This window comes from Sphaerodactylus townsendi, linkage group LG01 (genome assembly GCF_021028975.2).
Source record: "Sphaerodactylus townsendi isolate TG3544 linkage group LG01, MPM_Stown_v2.3, whole genome shotgun sequence".
NCBI lineage: Eukaryota > Metazoa > Chordata > Lepidosauria > Squamata > Sphaerodactylidae > Sphaerodactylus > Sphaerodactylus townsendi.
The window spans coordinates 159,639,727-159,660,796 of record NC_059425.1 but is presented as its reverse complement, the minus strand read 5'-3'; the positions used below and the strand labels follow the sequence as shown (position 1 = coordinate 159,660,796).

General features: G+C 42.5%; 1 protein-coding gene across 1 annotated transcript in view; it reads left to right on the top strand.

The window, feature by feature from the left end:
• Positions 1 to 9,043: 9,043 nt before the first annotated feature.
• The window catches only part of MBOAT2 (membrane bound O-acyltransferase domain containing 2), a 116,465-nt gene continuing 104,438 nt past the window's right edge, over positions 9,044 to 21,070 (top strand). The window contains exon 1 of the mRNA XM_048498376.1: positions 9,044 to 9,295. Within this exon, the coding sequence (XP_048354333.1) occupies positions 9,224 to 9,295 (72 nt within the window). The 5' untranslated portion in view covers positions 9,044 to 9,223. The remainder of the gene's footprint in view (positions 9,296 to 21,070) is intronic.

The window sequence follows — 21,070 nt, the reverse complement described above, 5'->3', positions numbered from 1 at the left end:
AGGGGCCAGGGGGCCAATTTTCAAAGGGTTCAGAATGTGTGGTGGAGGGAATTGAAGCATGAGGCTATGAAGCTTTGAAGCAATGATCCAACAAAATTCTCAAAAAAGGGCGGCCAGGAATCATTTTGAGGCGGTGAGTGTGGACATACATTGTGGTTAAGGGGGGATTGAAAATGTCTTACAAACATTGTAGAGGATTTGTGTGGAAAAGGTCATAGATTGCTCAGTGGGGGGCGGTGTACACTTGTTCTATTGTTGTCTCTGGTAAGCAGGATTTGCAGAATGCAACCTTGTTTCAGAAACCTACAAAACCTGTTTGGCAAAAGGCAATAATGGAACCACAGAAATATACCTGCACAGCATGGGCAGCTATTCTTCTGTCCAACTACATTCAAGATGGTTAAAGCTACTTTCTACTTCTGGCCTGGGAAGTCATGGAAATGGACACTATGAGGGCCAAAAGACACATTATATTTTTGACACATGTTAGGATGTAGGTGCTAACTTGAGTTGCTGTCGAACATTAGAGAAGGTACTGCCCTTTACAAGCAGTGAAAATGGAGGAAGGAGGCCTCAAGCCCTTATCAGAGCCCTGCATGCCTGAGTATGCTTTTGCTTTTGAGAAAATCATTAGCGGAAGGGGGTACATAGCGAGCGATAAAGGCTGCTGCTTAGTGTGAACCTGTTAGATCCAGCAAAGGACGTCTGGTGTGCACCTGTTTGTTTTCCCTGATGCAATAAATTGATTTCAATAAACCTGAGTCTGATTATTATGAAGAGGTCGATGGCCGTGACAGCAGTACCATTGTTCCTTTGGTAGCTCCATAACCTCAGATTTCTCTTAATGCACAAATCACCAGTTTAGTGTGGTTCATCATGTCCTGAATAATACCCACTTAGCTGTTAACAGCATCAACAGATTCATTGTGCCTAGTGGATTGTTGGATACATACTAGGAAAAGCTTCTTTAAAATTCCAGTGACAAATACTGAATTCCATTGGAATTGCTTGCAGGGAGGGAGAGGGAATGTTTCTTCTTCTGATGGCCTCCTTTAGATGAACCATTATCTAACATACCTGAAGAAGAGATACAGCAAAAGGACGCCCACTCATTTATTGCACAATCCAATGTAAGCAGCCCTTTGTCTATGGCAATCTTCCCTTCAATGGACAAAAATGAAAGAGATCATTCTTCCCACTCTTTGGAAAATGAGGGAAAATATCAGAGTGCTGATCACAGAGTAATGTTATTTCCTGCACAATATAACTTCCCCTCTTCTCAGAGGTCTGTTTGTAATTAGGCAGTGTCTATTTCTCATAGTTTTATAAAAGTTACTTGTATTTTTAATCATGCCCTTGAGGTAGACACTTGTTCCTACGTGAAGGATTCCTAAGCTATATTATAAAACTTTAAAGTAATGGCTAACTTGTGGAAACTGTGTTTTAAAAACTCATTTAGATGTGCATTTAAATAGTGATTGTGCCTCGGTTATCCTAAGCAGGCAGTCTTTACTTCTGTTGGAGGAAATAGCTGGAGATGAGAGAGACAGGGGGTTGGTGGGAGGTAACTGGGGTCGATAACCTATGTGTACTAGGATAGTCTTAGCTGAAAACTGTCAAATGAGCGGTTGGTTATATAACTAACATTGGTTTGATTAAAGAATAAAAAATAGCAAAACAAATATATTTTCAGCAATGGACACACACACACAACAGACATAAGAGCTGACTAGGAGAAAAGGAAGGAAATTGGATAGGGTTTCAGGAATGGGTGATAGTTTTCAGTCTTGAAGAAATGTCCAAGGAAATCAGCACTGAAGAGAAAATCAACCAGCGTTTCCAGGAGCAAAGGAAACAGCCCACATCTGAGTGGGAGTGCATGCATGGATTTAGAACACACAGACATATTATGAATAGCCAAAGAACAAATATTTATACTGCAAACCGGGTCCTGAGGTAAGCTGTCAGGAAAGCCAGAGTCAAATAACTGATTGCTTTTCCAGGGTTCCAACAAAAAGTTAGGAACTCTCTGGGCTGTTTGGCGATGGTCTGGTAGTTTTTGCTCCGAACTTTTTGCCTGCAACTATGGTTGGCATCTTCAAAGAAGAGAGAGTTTGGATTAAATACTTTTCTCATCAGCTTACAAACTCCTTCCCCTTCCTCTCCCAACAACAGATACTCTGTGAGGTAGGTCAGGCTGAGAGAGTTCTGAGAGAGCTGTGACTAGCCCAAGGTCACCCAGCAGGCTACATGTACAGGAGCGGGAAAACACATTTGGTTCACTAGATTGGAACCTGCCACTCATGTGGAAGAGTAGGGTTCTCCGGACTAGAGTCCACCGCTCTTAACCACTGACTATACCATGCTGGCATGTCATGATGAGATGTGTTTCTCTCAGTGGCCTTGCATTCAACCCTGGTCTGAATTTGTTAATGCCAGGGAAAGGGGTGAATAAGCTGGGATAGTCTGTGGGAGGTCAGGATCAGGGTCCATCATGGTGGCAGAGCAAGCTAATCAAGGGAAGGGTTACCCCTCTCCTCCCATGTTCCCTGGTTGCCAGGGAGAGCTCAGGGTCCAGGGTCCTCTAGCTACTCCTTGTTTCACAGAGTCACAGGAGTCGGGATCCAACTGCTGGACTAAAGAGATGCATTCTTAACTGATCAATGCAAGAAGATGCCCAGCCTCATCTGGCACATCATCTGGGGGGGGGGGTTCAACACATCTGTTGTCCACACAAAGGGATACACATGCCCCCCACAGGTCCCTTGAGTGGTGGTGGTAGGCTAGCACATGAATGGTCTGGTGCAATGGGTGCTGGAGGCATGGAGGGTCACCAATATCCCTGGGGAAGTGCCCAGCAGGTCATCTGGTCAATGGGCTCCAGGGGTCAATGGGCTCTTGGAAGCCCCAGCAGCAGATGCCAATGCTGAAGAGTGGCTGCTGCGCTTGCTGCCGCCTGATGGTGGCTCCCACGTGACCTCATTCGGAGCAGCAATAGTTGTATCCAGAGTTTCAAGGTAGCCACCACCAGTCCATCCTATGAGATGAGCCTATCTGTTCTTGGAATCTCCTATTGTCCTCCAGCTCATTCCCATTACAGAGTTCAGTGCAATCTGAACTATGAAGACTCACCTGCTGGACCTGCACAGTCACAGAATTAGTCATCTGATCAGATGAGATATTTCTGAGATCATACCAAGTAGAGGACTCTCTGAAATGGCTGCGATTGGTACAACAAGCCAGCACTTAATCCACAAAGAATGATGGACCAGAATCATTATGGATTAGAGTGTTGGAGTACCTAGCTCTGAAATCACTGAAGTCCCTCCCCCTCTCTGCGGGAACCCAATCACATGTCATGCCAATGACAGATGCCAGCCAATAGCTCCAGAACAGGTCCAGCTGCCAGGGATGGGTCACCTTGGTGTTTCCCTCTGGTTGCCTGGGGGCTCCTACTGCCTGTACTCCTTTTAAAGGGGCGGACCAGAAACCTGTACTGAGAAGCTCGCTGCAGTGTCCATTCGATGCTGGGAGTCTGAGGCAATATGTGGGGGTTGTTACTAGAGGATCCTCTGGAGATAGGCCGCTGGTGCTTGCCTCTGCTCATCCACCCCAACTTTCCCTCCCTCTGTTGCAGCCCTCACCATAGTGCTTTGGGGCTCCCAGACAGCTAGTTCTTACCCCCACCACACACACTTCATCTGTCCATGGTTCATGCGGTGTTACCTGGGCAGTTGCTGCTTACTCCTAAGCCTGGTCTCACTCCTCCCCTCCCCTCTTTCAATGGCTTTCTTCACTCCCATGTCCACAGCCTTATGATTGGCAGCCAGGCCATGTGGCTGCCTCCCCTCCCTCCCCTCCCCCTCCTTCCGCTAGGGTGGGTGGGTCAGGTCCAGATGCCAGGCCCCCTCCTCTTCCCTTGCATGCCACCCCTCCCTCCCCTTCCCTTGCATGCCACCCCTCACTCCCTCCCATCCCATCCCCTCTCATGCCACCCCTACCCCTCCCTTAGGCCAGGTTGGCTTGTGAACCTAGGGAGTTTTTGAGATTCAGACGCCTCTTTTAAAATATGTTTTTTGCATGTTATGATGTTGCTACTGTTTTAATGGATTATAATGCACCTTTGCTTTTTTGTTATACTAGGTTATATTGTCTGTTGTTGGTTTTATTGTACACTGCCCTAAGCCCTTTGGGGATAGGGCGGTCTATTAAATATAAATAACAACAACAACAATAACAATAACAACCTGGACATGGTTCACCCACCCTAGTGGAGGGGGAGGGGTACCATGCAAGGGTTGGGTGGGCCACCGTGCAAGCTCTCTATGCTGGTGTTTCAGAACTGGCTTAATTACTTCCATGTTTTCCATTTAGTGATTGCTGCGGTGTATCATTCTCCTTTGGGAGTGGCTCAGCTACACCACAGTTCCACTGCACCTGGCCCTCTCCCCCGGTTTAGGCTGTACGCTTCACAGACCTAACAATTCTTCCATGAAGGTGTTTCAAGACAAATGTTAATTTCAGATATATTGATTTTGGAATCAAAAATTAAAACTCCATGCACAAGCACCTCCTAATTCACTTTCAAGCAGCCATTCACAAGCCAGGGCTGTAGCTGATCAGCAGGAATTTAACACAAAGGATCCCTGAGCTTTGTAGTTTAAAACACTTCACTGAAATACAACAATGCAAACATCAATAGCATTGAGTACTACAGGCAGGTTTTAGTGCAACATTCCTTTGAATTCTTTACAAGAATTCTGTACAACACCCCTCCCACTCTCCGATAAAAGGACTTGGAGATCTCCATTTGTACTCAATTTCTACTCTTGGACTCTCAAAAGCTTTTACCCTGGAGCTGTAAGGTACTTCTGGACTTTAATATAACCATTCCACACAAAAGGTTCTCCATGTCTGATGTCCCTTAAGTTTAAGCTATTGACATTTGCAGTACCATAAAAACAAAACTGGGTATTTATACAGCTCCTTTCAAGTTTGTAACCTTCACAAGGAGCTCTATATGACTGACCGGTATCTCATCAGTAGCATATTGCAAATGGTGGGCTTCAGCTGAACAAGCAGTCTAGTGTATTTGTGGCTGAGATGGTGTTTGAATGAGACACTTCCCTTAGAAACAATGGCTGAGCCTACATGGCTCACCTGTCTTTGCTATGGCAATTGCAAAGGCATTTGTGCTAGCAACAGGATATCCACACAGGATTTTTGTGCTCGCTGTCTTCCATCATCTACTATTTCCCCTGCATTCCTTTCCGCACCATCCCACCAGAGATCTCAGGAGGGGGCTTTTCAAAAAACAAATGTAACTGGTACATTGCTATATCATAATAACCCTTTATTGACACAATCTATTAGTTCTCTGAACACTCAGTTTGCATTTTTAAAGAAGTCTTTCAATTGTGGAGATAACCTTTCCCCTTATACCTCCAAAACAGAAGGAGCTAGATACTTTAAAAAAAAAGAAAGCTAGAAATTCAGATGGAACTATACTCTTTTCCACCAAAAGATCTAAGTAGAATTGTAACGAGAGCCAACCTGGTGTAGTGATTAAGAGCAGGTGGATTCTAATTTGGAGAACTGAGTTTGATTCCCCACTCTTCCACCTGAATGGCAGAGGCTTATCTGGTGAACCAGATGTGTTTCCACACTCCGACATTCCTGCTGGGTGACCTTGGGCTTGTCACAGTTCATCAGAACTCTCTCAGCCCCACCTACCTCCCCAGGTGTCTGTTGTGAGGAGAGGAAGGGAAAGGAGCTTGTCAGCCACCTTGAGTCTCCTTACAGGAGAGAAAGGTGGGGTATACATCCAAACTCTTCTTCTAACTTCACCTGTCACATGCTGGACTGTCTTTTAGAATGATTAGGCACTAGGACCCAAGCAGAGCATTCTAAAATAAAGATGGTCCAGCATGTGGTGGATGAAGTTACAATTCTACTTAGATCTTTTGGTGGAGAGGAATATAGTAGAAGTTGGCCAGAGATAGTTATAACATTTTGGCATTGTAGCAGTTACTGATTTTTTTTTTCGTTTCAGTGGTATGGGAGAAATGGCAGCTGGGGTGGGGAGAGACCGAGGCAAGGTAAATTATGCCAGTGTGATTGGGACCTTCAAAAATGCGCAACTTCCCATCACACCTATTGCTCAGTGTGAAAATGTGCTTGTACTTTTCAAAAAAGTTGCATCAAACTAAGTTTGGGAAAGGGCACAAGGGAAAACGCAGAAAGTGGACATTGTGTGAATGCTCCCTCCCCTAAAAAACAAACCCTGCTCTAAACTGGCTGCTGAACCTACCCATCCAAAATTATATCAGCTGTCCCTAAAGGAACTTCACGCATAGGATTAATGTTCCACTCCAACTACTAATGTAAATCACAGATCAATTAAGAAGTGACACATGGACAATACATTGTTACTGGTGAGTCATGTAGAAATAGGTTGAGGTATGAAACAATCTTTCAAATGTGTGCTGTTGATCAACAGTGGAATCATTACCAGAATGAAAATGAATGGCTAAAAACTGAGCAAACTTTCAGAACTATCCAAACCCCTAAATGTTCAAAGTTCCAATGAGGCAACATACCAGTCTGAGCACAAATAACACATAATGGTGGAAAACATGACAATAAAATGTCCTTTGTATATTCGTGGTTGCCCTATTTAAGTGATAACTTCAGTCTAAATTTATTGGGAGTGCAAATTGGTCTGTTTGGCGACTCTGTGTACCACTGATTGACAATGCAGTGAGTGACGTAGTAATTAGGAATTCTTTTTAATCTACTGGTTCTGTTAGATTGACTGAAAAGCATATTTTAAGCTCGTTTTGGAACACTACATTCTGACACTGCATAAAAGAGTGATTTCAAAATGCAAGAAATACTTCCCATTTAGAAATACATCCCTAAACGGTAATTTCTCTACATGGTGAATGTGTCAGTCTGTGTTTTACAGCGTTTGCATTTAGGGCAATTTTGTCAGTGCGTTTCTAGGACATAAAGGAAAAAATGTCAGTGATGACATGATTGAAAATACCTCATCCTTTCAGTGGGTCTGAATGATGTCTTCCTTGGGAGATTAAATATCCTGACATTTTTTAAAAAAAAGTTTAACAGCAGCTGTAGAGAGGGGGAGGAGTGATTTGGCACACAGCCCATGAGGGAGTGGGAAGAGGAGCCAAATTTCCTCTGCACTGCTTTCCTGATAAAAATTATTCCCCAGAAGTTATAACCTGATGACTGAAAAATGTGAATTCTTTCCAGTGGGATGAATAGCAGCAGGGGGCTTCTGTTAGGAAAATGGTACTGGAGCCATCCCAGACCCATTCCAAATTGGGGTCTCCTACAATTCCATTTTAATATTTACATATGTCCTATGGGATTTATCACAAAATTCCCCACTTCATATGTAGTTCAGTTCTCAGGAGAGCCATCAACTTCCATGAAGTGAATATGTACCACATCAATGTTATGCTGGATAGTTGCTTTTCTGAAGGGGGATTTGGGTAGAAAAGAGGCATGGGAGGAAATGCTTCCCATTTCCTGCTTACCACTTTTCTGCTCCAGAACACCCTTCACCTCCAGGGTTTCAAGCATTATTCCAAATATGCTCCTCTGTTCTAAATCATATCTACCTAAGCTTTTTTGTCTCTTTAATCACATGTGTAAGGTTTCTTTCATGTATTTGTGTGTAATGTTTAATTTGTGCCTGGAAGCAACCACACATGAAGCTGCCATAAACTAGCTCTATCATTGGTTCATCAAGGTCCATACTGTCTACACTGAAAGTTCTCAGACAAAGAAGAGAGGTCTTGCACACTGATCCTTTTAACTGTAAATTCCTGGTACTGAACCTGTGACTTTCACTATGCAAAATAGATGCTCTGCCACTTAACTATGCCCCCCCAGTCCCAGACCAGTATTCCACCTTATAGCTATTCCACACCTTGGCAGATGTTTGTCTAGCCTTTTTCCTGAGATCTTACAGGAGAGGAGGAACCTTCATTCCATATGTGCAGCTGAACTGTAGACATATTAAGACAAAACTAGATGCCACATTTAGACCTATCAACAGCTTAGTTGTCCTTCAAAAAAGATAAAGAGTGAACATCAGAGAAGCACCCAATTCACACATATATGAGTAAACACATTGCAATGTATAGCATCAAGAGGACTTAATCTGAAAGAAAGTTGCATAGAATCTCAAGTAAACAAGTATACAGATTTTGAGGAACATACACATGAAGACTATATTATCTGAGAAAAAGACTGAGTGAATATCTAAAACCTTCTCACTCAGCTTCTTCCAAAATGTGCGACATTTCATATTTCAGTAGAGACACTCACACCATCTGAAAAGATGCTCCTGAAATTGCAAGCAGGCATAAAGTTGCAACACAGACCTACACAGAACTGGGTAAAGAAGACTGAAGTACCCCGCACGATCTCGCCCTGCTTACCAGCCTGGGACTGGTGCAGAAGCATTCACCTGACTGTGTTAAATATACGAATTCATACCACTCTGTTTCTATTGTCTCCCCCCTCCCCACCCGGGCACCCCTTTGCACGGTCCTCCCCACTCATGCAACCCTCACACCTCGCTTGACCGCCGTCATTTATTCATTGAGACCGTTTTTATAAGCTCGCCTTTTTTCCTCCCCGGCGTTGAGCCCGCTCTCTGTACCCTCCCCCCGAGACAACGTTGCTGCCTCCATCTTCCCCTCCCCGGACAAACCCTGCAGAGGAGACCCTCCAGAACAAGGGCGCGCGCCTGAACCACTCCGTCCCACCCGGCTGGCCCGCGATTGGCCCCGCTCTGCCCCGCCTCTCGACTATTCCTACCAACAGCCGAAAGGCTCCGACGCCGGCTTGGGTTGCACAGCGATTCGGCCTCCTTCGCCTGTCACTCAACGGCTGGAGGCGCGCGTCGATTGGGCGGCGCGGCTGTCACTCTCCGAGCCTCCTTGTTGTCACGACGCCGCTCCCGGCTGGGCTTGCTTTTTTTTTTTTTTTTTTTTTTGCGCGCTGCTTCAGCCGCCGCCGCCGCCGCCGCCGCCGCCGCTGCTGCTGCAACTGATGCGCTGGGCATAAGGGCGGACGGGCGGGAGGTGGCGGCGGCGGCTGCTGCTGCTGGCCCTTTCCCACTCCTCCTTCTCCTCCTCCCATCCTCCTCCTGGGCCGGCTCCAGAGTTGGGGAAGCGCCTTCTTCGCCATGGCCACCAGCACCACTGGCTCCACGCTGCTGCAGCCTCTCAGCAACGCTGTGCGGCTGCCCATAGACCAGGTGAGGATCCCGGGCGCCCTTGCAATTTCGGAGTGGGGTGGGGGGAGAGAGAGAACGAGCAAAAAAAAATCGAGGGGAGGGGGGCTTCCCTCGCGCTGCTATCTTCCCCCCTCCCCCTCCTCCGAGCAGGCGATCCCTCTTTCTTTGCTTCCACCTCATCACGACCCCACCCCACGCTGCATCTGAACAGACAGGATTTTAATCCGCAGATTTGATTGGGGGGAAAATGTGGGTGTATCACTGTTTCTGGTGTGTCTCCGCGCTGTGGGCTGTGTTATGCACAAAGGTCTGGAAGGGAGAGAGTGTGGGGCTGAAGGGGAGGCGATGTCTTTTCACAGCCCCCTTTTGTATGTGCCATCATATTCTGAAGGGTGTGTATATGTGGTTGCATGCCTACGGTACACTCCTCTTGCAAACCGCCGGGGTTATAAAACGCTACATGGGAATCTGTGCATGCCTTCGGGCGTGCAATGAAGCACCTCGAGGTGTGACTTTAAAAATTGGTTACAGGTGTTACAGTAATAAACGGCAGACATAAAACGCTATTTCAAAAACCCCAGTCAATGTATAGGTAGTCTGAAAGTAAGGTAGCTACAGCACATGCCTATTATGTTTACTCAGAAGTCTCATCATATTCAATGAGGCTTACTCCCCGGTAAGTGGTTTTAGTATTGCAGCCTTAATTGCTGACTTAGTGGAGAACAGAAGATAGACTAGAATCCCTGGGTTCTTTTGTTGTCTATGGAGAATGCTCTGACTGTATTGAAATCTCTGGGTAAAACTCCATCCATCTCCAGGGGATGGGGTGTTTCGGTGTAGCCCCAGAAAGATGTTACAGTATCACTCTTCTTTCACCCATCTGTAAGAGGGATTTCAGTGGTTTGGTATGTATCCAACCTTTAACAGGTTGCAGTTAATGGCTGGGATAAACTGTAGAGGAGTGGCAAGTATTTATCTTATCTTTGTGCCTGAGTGAATACAGTGTATTGGGATAACTTCCCCTAAAAGCCATGTAGGGCCCGCTGGTGTGTCTTGCCAGCAAAACAGAAACTGATGTGAAGTCCATGAATATTGCAAGTAAGGTATGTATGAGAGGAAGATGCACAGTGCCTGTGTGGAAACTGAGGCTCCTTCTGCACATGCATACACGTTGAATACACTTTCAGTGCACTTTGCAGCTGGATTTTACTGTGCGGAATAGCAAAACCCACTTGCAAGCAATTGTGAAAGTGGATTGAAAATGCATTATTCTGCATGTGCAGAAGGAGCCTGAGGCATGCACAACAAACTATTTGCCTGGTGCTGTAAAATAAAGGAACAATATGTCTTCAGTTTACAGGCTGCCTGGTGAACCTGTTTGTCTGTATATACCAATTTTAAGGACTTGTGCAAGCTGTACATCTCATCATGTAGTGATTTAGAAGAAGACTTACAAAATAACTTGATTTTAACCCCCCCCCCACACATTCCTGTCATTATTAAATATGCATAACATTAAAACGCTATCAGCAGGCCATTTAAATATAAACTTTTTGAAAAGAAAAATAGAAAACTTAACTTAGTGGAGGTTAAGTCTCTATTAACGCAGGAGACATTTTTCAACATAATATTTACTGACAAACAAGTACCCTCAAACAACTTTTTGTAATACATTCTTTATTGGATAGATTAGGGGCTTTATGTATCTTATTTGAATGGTGATATTTTGAGGGAACAGGCTCCTCCCTGTATGGTTTAGACGGGTTCGGTTCTGTACTAAGTCCTTTCATTTCTGTTGATTTCAGTGGAAAATATTTTTTTAAAATTGGAATCAGTGAGGCACAGTTGAATTACTTAATTCATATCCAGCTTTTCTCCGCCAGTGAGGACCCGAAGCAGCTTCTGTTGTTGCTCTTCCTTCCTTCATTGTAACCCCACAACAACCTTGTGTATGGTAGTTTAGGCTGAGAGTGAGTGATTCGGCCAAAGTCATCCAGCAGTCTTTCATGGCAGAGTGGGGGTTAAACCCGAGTCTCTGGATCTTAGTCTGACACTCATATCAGTACACCACCACAGGTATTGAGTGTGAAATTGGAATTGAACTTGGTCTTAGTTGCAACCACTAGGTCTAAGCCATATTTCATCAGCAGCCCCCCTCCCCAATTTCAATAGCATTTAAGCAACTGAATGCATACGGTCATGTCTTGTTTGGTGAGATATGTTTACTGTGGGCATATTTCCATTGTACTAACATTTTTCTGAGCCAGATACATCACAGTGAAGGACAGAATCCTGTTTTGTTGTAACATTCTAACCTGTGCCCATTAGATGTTTAGAAGCATGTTTACAGCAGTAAATACTTCCATATCAAGGATGTACCCACAGCAAACATGACTGCAGTGTAGAAGTATAAAATGTTTCAATCTGTGAAAGGGAACAATATTGTTAGCAGCAAGGGCCAGAAGACTGTCATATCTCTGTGTAAAAAGTGTTAGATTTTTTTTAAAAAACTGAGGCATGAGTGTTTCAGTCAAGAATTGTCAGCATAGCATTTAAAAATGTGAGTGCTACAGATGCTCTTTGGACCACTGAAAAATAAGTTTCCTTTTATTGGTTGTTGAGCCAGAATTATTCTCTTCTGATGCTGGGTGTGAATATCCAAATGAGACATTATATAGCATCAGAAATTATTTTTAAAGCGAATCTTACAGGTGCTATTGGAGGATAGAGTGCTTTAGATTTGTAATTGCAAAAATAGAAATGGGTGTGATGGTAAATGGAAGCTCTTGAAGCATGCTCAGTCCTCTTGGACTTCCTTTGATAGTTTGGTGCTCTGTGGATTAGTAAGGCAGTGTAATATAATGTTGCATCTTGATGTTTCTTGGACTGGTGGCAAGACCATCTAACATGCCCTTGAATTAGGAGTGTAAGAGCATTGCTTTGTTGAATCAGACTACAGTTTAAGTAGTCTAATATCCTGTTTCACACACCAGACTTCATCAGGAAACTCCAAAAGCTGGGCAAAAGGGCAGTGGCTATCCCAACAACTGGTGTTTAGTTACACTATGTTTCGGAGAATAGCATGTCTCTTTCACTTTGCCTTGTTATTGGTTCATCCTGACCCTTCTAGTGGTATTCCAGGATCTCCTCTGGAGCCAGTCATATTATGATATCCTCCTTGACTGGCTTCTCTGTCAACCCTGTGCTTCTGTGGGTGGGTGAACAGCAGAAACCCATTCTTCAAACTCCTGACCTTGGATCCTCATGACTTGATTCTCATATTCTGCTTCAGGAGTCTCTTGACTGTTGCATGTTTGTCCTTGCTTCCCTTTTTGTACACAATTAATTTCAGTTTTTTTCCTTTCCCCATCTCATCTGTTCAGAAGTAGCAACACCTTATGCATCTATGTTGTGCTTGAAACTGGGTTTGCAACTTGGGTCACTATCATTAGTTTTCTAGCAATATGCTTGAAATTAAGAAAAGGAGATATGCTGCTATTTTCTACATGCAGATGTTACCTAGGATGGAGACACAGCCTCTCAATGTAGTGGGGAATATTAGCTCAGAGCAGACTGCTTATTAATGTTGCGAGAGGCTGGATATGGGATCTTTAATACCAGTGTATCCGAAGATCAGCTCTTGAAAGAAAATACACAGAGAATAATATAATGCAAATTTGACAGTCTTTATTGTAAGGATAAGGGGTTTACAATCACTTGGTTCAATGCAGCAAACATGCACACACAGAGTTCCTAAGATATAGATAGGTTGGAAAATAGATTTGGAACAAAAAGGGGTATGGGATATTTGGGCAATACAACCTGATCACAATGTGAAGAAGATTCAGCGTTCAGAGCCAAATGGCTAGCGTTTGGTTCCAGGGGGCAGTGTGTTGGACAAAGCAACAACGATGGGAAGGTGTCAGTGGCACTGAGCGATTGGCCCTTTGGAGGGTAGGATATTTATAGGGCGAGGAGCTACCTCTGGGGGATGTTTTAGGACAACCTCTGGGGGGGGGTCTGGATGGATTGGTTGAGAAACAATAGAGTACATTTTAAGATGGTCAGAAGAAGTTAGTTACAGAAGGGAGTATCTGGGTGAAGATAATCAGGGGAGGCAATGACATCAGGAGTCTTCTTGTGGCTGAAATAAGTATCTATTCAGCAGGGCTACTGTATCATGTTGAGGACACATTCTTCCTTGGCTGTGGAGCTGAAAATGTGCTGATTTGGCAAGCAAGCTGAGAGCATGAGAACAGGAAAACAATTCCTGGAAGTTTCTTGTTGGTAGGCCTGGCTCTTGCCAGAGAATGGGCTCCCCATCTCTGCAAACGCCAGCATTACCCTTTAGGCTGGAACGAGGGCAGTGATACATGTGAATAAATACTCCCACCCGCTATGCCAGGGCAGTATGGTAACACAGAGTGACCTCTAGATATACAAGAGTAACTTTTCCTTTTTGTGTGTAGTGATGTGTCTTAACTGCATTGCTTTGTACTTTTGTAATATAATTTTCTGCATTGTTTGACACATGCCTAATAGACTTCGTTTAAGGTTTCTGTAATCCTTGTCCTCCTGCACTGTTTATTACAGCGATGAATAACCTTTTGGGCTCAGTGTGTCAAAAATTTGAAAAAAATGCCTAACTTGACCCTACTTGTCACTTCACCCACCCCCATACAGAATAGGAACAATTCTTTACATATTCATTTATTTTTTAAAATTCAGTCCAATTATGGGTGGTGATGTATTATTAAAAAAAGGTCAAATAATTACATAAAAGACTCCAACAGGGAGGATACCTGTTGTTGGGTGTTGGTGAATGCTAGCGGATAACCCAAAATAACATGGCATGTCACCTTTAACATATGTGTCATGGGTTCAACCTCACTGGCTTATTAGATCCTCCTCCTGTTGATTGTACTGATTCACACTGTGCAATCCAACTTGAGTTGCAGTGAGAAAGGTGGATTATAAATAATGCATCTGTCCTCATGGTCTGGAAATTGTGGGTGCTGTTTGGACACTTTTGTGAATTCTGAGTTTTCATTCAAAAAATTTTGGTCCTTTTACTTATAGAGCTAATAAAAATTAAGACAGCATTCTGCACAGCTTGCCAGGAATATGAACACTTGTTCCTGCAAGTCAGTATTTTGACCAGTTAATTTAGAGGCACATAGTTCACTTGGCACTTAATTTTTAACATTACTACAATAACATGTTGTTATACGTCTTATGTCCCAATCTAGGGTGTGTGTATATGCATGAAGGGAATTATGGAGCAGTGGAGCTCTACATCAGTGGATTTGCCCTCCCTGGGGTGCTTATACTGGCAGGGAGATAAATCTGCTGGTAGGTGGCCGCTGTAGCCCTCCACAATGGCCAGATGCGGTGCTGGATTCTGCATCAGTGCTCCTGTGCCTCTGCTGGTGTAGCAGGGGCATTTTGGAGGCATGGGTGGGGATGGAGCCAACCTTAGTTGGCTTCCACCCGAGCTTTGCCTCCCAGGATGCCACCCCCTTGGGGTATGGATTTACGCCACCCTTTGGGTGACGTAAGCCCATTGAGCCCTATGGAGGGCTTTTCGGCAGTGGGGAGCAGTTTTTTGTATTGTGTCAAAAAGCCCTCTGGAGGTAGTGGGGTGGCATTACAGCAGTGTCATCTCTGGCAGCCTCAGGCTCTGGATTGGGCTGCTCATTAGCTTGTTCTCAGGGTTTTGATATTTTGTATTTTGGTGTCCTCCATGACAAAATGTCCAGCTACAAACCTTGGGACTAAATTCAGCGGCTGAAAATCAAAAGTCCCATAAAGGCCAACAAAGTTTCTGTGGTATAATTTTTAATGAGTCAAAGCTTACTTAGTCACTGAGGGAAACAGGAAAAATTATGACATCTCTTGTTAGTGTGGAGTTGGACTTAATTCTGAATTCATATTTTTCTTCAGTCATGAATGCAAGTTAATTTATTGCAAAAAATGCAAATAAGGAAAACTGACCGCTTGTTCTAAGATAATGTATGGATGGACAAAGGAAACTTTTGAACTCTCTTCCTGAGGAGATTTGTTTGTCTTCCTCTATGTTTCCCACCAGTGAGTGAAGACTTTTTTGTTTTGTCCTTTCCCCAATAACAGTTATTGGCTTTCCTTCCTGATTCTGGTGCTGTTTGTTTATGTTCTAATTGAATTATTTTATAATTTTAAATGTTTTTATGGGCACCATCTTGGGGACCCTGATTGGGTGGAAAGGTGGCATAACAATGTTTTAAATAAAATAAAGATTTTAAAGCATGTTTGCGTTCCAATAACTGAAACAATCATCATATTGTTTGTGGTGGATTTTTTGGGCTATGTGGCCGTGGTCTGGTAGAGCTTGTTGCAAATCTTAATCTACTAGACCACGACCACAAAGCCTGGAAAATCCACCACAACCAGTTGAATCCGGCCATGAAAGCCTTCGACAATCATCATATTGACCAGCAATAAAGTTATTAAAGTTTTCATTGAATTGCTGGGAAGATGGTATGAAGCTGGCAGTAGATAATTCATTTTTAATTCATACGGAACTGAATTTCTGAATTTTATTCCTTTTATTTTTATTGGTGACCAAGGGCCACATTAACTATCTGTCCTGGCAGCTAAGGTTTTAGATGGGTAGAATGACTTGTCTTGGATGTTAACAATGGGGAAGCTTCAGCCTGTTCTCAGCCTCTTTGTCCTTTTTCCTGTGGGTGCGCTGTTTGTTCAGAAAGGTTGGTTTAGCTTATGTTGATGATGGAAGATTGCTGCTGCTTGGTTGCCATTGAAATGGACAACTAATTAATATACAGCTTCTAAGGCCAGTGGAGAAGAAAAGGTGCCACATTAGATTCAGCAGACCAGGCCTTGCAATCCTAAGGGCAGGGGAAGAGGTGTTGGTCTGCCTGCAAGGAAGATACAACTTCAGAGAGTGACTTATATGGTGAAACATATATGATGAAACATATAAGTGATAACATATGCAAGATGGAAACTGAACTGTAAATAGGATTTTTTGTAGACCATTTCGAGTTTAATTTAATAGCTCTTTATCTACTGAAAACTTGCTTACACAGATGCAAATCTCTCTAGTCTTTGGCTGTGTCCAAATAACAGACAGTGTGGAGTTATAGTGCTGTTGTTAAATCTGAATGGAGTTGAGGAGCAAATGTACAAAAGGCGATAGTCATGGTCTCGCGCTATTGTATGACCTCACCTGTTTCATCTTACGTTGCCTCAATGCTTGGGTGACTTGCAGGAGCTAGGCGAATAGACCTGGTAAGTCTGCTCAAGAAGTCTGGCAGCACTTGTCTGGCTTCCGTTTTGAAGGCCATGTGATTTGTTTATCTAAAGCTGAACTAGGGTCTTCCAAACCCCATTCAAGTGTTAGAAATTCCACTCTCTTGCCATGCTAAGCCAACAGGTGATGGAATTTGCAGTAGCCAATGTATCTCTAAAAACGTGCCCTAAAATGTGGGCACAGACTTGGCTACTTCTCACTGTTTGACTGGGTGGCAGTTCTTTTTCAAATACTTCTAAATTCTGCCAGTTATACAATACTGACAGTATACGATTTACAGAAGTATCGTAATGGGAACGGGGAGAGACTGGTGCATAAGATGATGTGGGTAATGTGGTGGGGTTGCTCACTTTTGCTGACAACTGGCCATTTTTTAAAAGGAATTAAAAGTATTTTGAGAGGTTACACTTCATGTGGTGTGTGCATGTATATTCCTTTCCACAGTTGCCTTGGGTCATGCAGAAACATGGGAAGGTGCAGGTCCTGTTTGCTCTTTCACTTTAAAAAAGTCAGCTGTTACCTGTTGTCTCTGAATATTTTGGGAAACCTGGGTTTTTGGAAGTCAGTAACAGATTCTGTAGAGGTGGAGCTCTTCTCAGGTGTAATCTGTTATCTGGTTATTGGACATTTTTAGTTTCAAAATGGGCAGTAACATGTTAGCATGTCATATTTAATATTCCTGTCTATTGGTAATCATAATAGCTCAGGAGGCAAGTAGACATTTCAAACTTTTATGTTGCTAGGCATTATGAATTTATTTTGGGGCTTATGTGCTGAAATTTAAAAGTTGCATTGGAAGCAAGACGTGGGTGTTTAAAATGTTAAAATCTTATAGTTCTAAACTTTTCACGTTTATTATTTTTGAAAAAAACATTTGCTCTAATGAATTACGTTTTTAAAATGCACCTTTTGAAGTTCAGTATATCCCTTGGAGAAGTTTAGAGAATGAATTCTGAGATTGTTTCGGGGATGTTACTATTTAGAGAAAAAGTGAAGTATTCCTATTTCTGTATGAGAAGGACACAGAATGAATTGGAGGCATGTCAGTTCAAGAACTCAACATGAGAAATCCCTGAAACTGCCCGAGCTGTGTAACTTGTAATAAAGTATTCCAAAGTACATGGCACATGATGGCAAATGCCCCTTTATGGGATTATCCAATGATTGGTGGAAAATTCTGTCAAGTCTCACATAATTTATGGCAATCCCACAGGGTTTTCAAGGCAAGAGATATTCAGAGATGGTTTGACTTTGCCTTCTTCCGCATTGTAACCTTGGACTTCCTTGGTGGGCTCTCATCTAAATGCTAACTGGGGCCAGCCCTGTATATTTTCCAAGATCTGATGAAACTGGACTAGCCTAGGCAGTCCAAGTCAGGTCATTCAATGATTACACTATGCAATTTAACAAGGAAGGTTCAACACTGGTGCACATGCATTATCCATAGTTTTGAGGTCTTGGGAGGTCTTGCATTGCAATGAATACCAATGCTTTTTAAAACTTTTATTTATATCCCACCTTTTTCCAATGGAGACTCAAAGCAGCTGACCTCATTCTCTTCTCCTCTGTTGTGTCCATACAACAGCGCTATAAAGTAGGTTAGACTGACAGTGTATGACTGGCTCAAAGTCACCCAATAATGTTCTAAGGCGAAATGTGAATTTGGAGTAGATCTCCCAAAGTTACAATATTGTAATGCATTCTCTCTTTCTCTTGTTAACTTTGTTAATATATCAGGAAAACCTCAATCTAGTTTAACATGCATCACTCAACTGCCTCCTGTCACTAATTTTAACCATCCTTGTCATCTTTATGAATATTCCTCTTCTATTTTTCTATTTATATTATACTTTGTAGAGGAAAGTCAAGTTACCTCTGGCTTGTTATAGTGAGGGGGTGCTGTTTGGTCGTAAACTTCTTGAGTCTGAAGCTGGCAAATCGCAGTGCAATGTTTATTTTATTATGTTACACAGAATTTATATCCTGCCTTTCTGCCAGCACAGGGATTACTAGTGTGTTGTGAAGAATATATCTTGCACTTTCCCCTTCACAGTGGTAAGGGGCTGGGGTGCCTGATTTCTCTTCCAGTGTCGGAATCCACAAGTGTCATAAATGACAGGTAAAAGATATCTTCAGGAAGGAACACAGAGGCACGTGGCATAGTTCTGGCTTTTTTTCAACCAGCCTTTTATTATGACCCAAAAGCCATTCAGAACCAGAGTAAATTAGATAAAAATACTAATATAATAATAATTTTCTACATAAATCTCTTAATACAACACTCGCCCTAACATATCTAACAGTTAAAATATTAGAATCTAAATAAAGTATCTGCTGGATGTTATTTCTGCCCCTATTTTCATTGCAGAACATGGAAATTTTACCACAGATGCCATAGTTCTTTGGTCAACCCCTGCCAATAAGATTTTGAGAGTTTTCTACTCAGAGAATAGTTTCTTACCAGCCAACTCAGGTTCTGGTATATCCAAGCATGCCTGTACACAGAATCTAGAGTGGAATCTACAGTGTAACATGTGAATCACTCTCAATCAAGTTAACAGAGCAAAGACAAAATCTATTATTAAATGGAATGTTTTTGCATGTTCTGTCAAGATTGCAGATAATAGCACATTAAATCTAGTGTAATAGCACATTAAATCCAGTGTAAACACATGGAGATAATTTGGAACTGTTAATACAGATAGGTAGCGTACATATTGATGTGGGGGCCATTGTAGCTAATTTAAATACTAATGAAGAGAAACTAACTTCTGGTTTTAACCAATGTTTCATGGAAATCAATATCCTTTATATAGTCATTAATCACGGAATTTGCTTTCCTTAGCCCTATAGATTATTAAAGAAGTCTGTGAAACCAAAAATTGGTCAGTGTGTTGTCAAAGGCTTTCACGGCTGGATTCAATTGGTTGTGGTGGGTTTTCTGGGCTGTGAAGCCGTGGTCTGGTAGATCTTGTTCCTAACGTTTTGCCTGCATCTGTGGCTGGCATCTTCAGAGGTGTGTCACAGAGAAAAGTCCAAAAGTGGGTCAATTTGTCACCTATTGCCTACCTGTTTTGTCACCGATTGACCACCAAAAGTGGTCCATGTCACCTATTAAGTTGAGCTATGTTGGGGTATAAGGATCAGTCAAAGAAGTTTGTTCTGATTACTGATGATCAGAAGTCGGATTCTAAATCTAAAAGCTGCTACTCAACGCACATTTATAAGTGATGTAAGACCAGTTTCTAATCTTAGGGGCCATAGAAGGGGCACACTTAGGGTCCTTAAGAATTGTTCCCAAGAATTCAAATTGAGTTAATTAGAAAGAAGTAACCACCATACAAATGTGGTAGAATCTGGATTAATATGGCCATATATGTTTAATAAAATCAACACTGACTTTCAGTTTAATGGGACATATTTTTTTCTTTTTGTAAATAACATAAAATGAAGGCAGAGTATGTGCTTTGTCATAACTTTACTATGAAATGAAATGATAGTTACATATTCAGGTGGGTAGCACTACTGAAGTTTTTAAAGCTTAATATAATACACATTCTTTCAAGATGTTGCTGAACAGACACATTTTAATTGTGCATCAAAGTTTTTCCCCTGAAGCTTTCTTTTTGTGTTCACGGGGTCAGAAAATTCCTGCATACCTGGTTATGTGGATGCTGAAAACTCCGATACTAGCTAGCCCGGTGGAATTTGGAAGCACTTTTTCCACTTGTTAACATTTATTCATATTTCTAATTAATTGTACCAGTTAATTATATGTAGCAAAGGGGATAATGCACTTGCAGAAGATCTTGAAGTGTATCTTGAAAATGGCTTCTTGTTTGTTCTATAGCTAAGGAATGAAATGTTAAAACTATTTTGTGATTAGAAGAGCATGTTGTATTTCCGTCTGACATTGCCCTAGCCATTTGAACTGAACCTAGAAAAGAGACATAAAGCACGTTCGCTCTGCAGGACTGTGGAGCTGTGTGAGGTTGTAACAAATACAGCCGGAGCAATTTTACACGTTCCATAAACTAGGAAAATTTCAATAGACGTGGCTGTCGCACTCCATCAAACTTGTTGTTGGCTTTGCAGGAAGGGTTAGTCTGTTGAAGAGCTTAGGTGCAGGAGAGCTCCTGAGCTGTGAAAAGATGCAGTGGAGAAGAATGACAAATATTTGTACTTGGTTGTAGAAATTCTATGTGGGCCAGAGTGTAAGCCTGGATGCATTCATGGTTAAATAGCAAAAACTCCTGCTTTTTAAAGAAATCATAAGAATATTTTAAAAACTCAGTCAGCCTTAAGAACATGAGATAAACATGCATGTACCCCATTTTTTATTTTTGAAGGAAAGGGTTTTATGCCGAGATGCATATATGTCTTGTAGAAAGAACAATTCAATGAATTGTTGCTGTAATCAGACAGTCAATACCAAGGGGAAGCCATCCGGAGATGTCAGCGACTCTGAATGGCGCACTTCCATT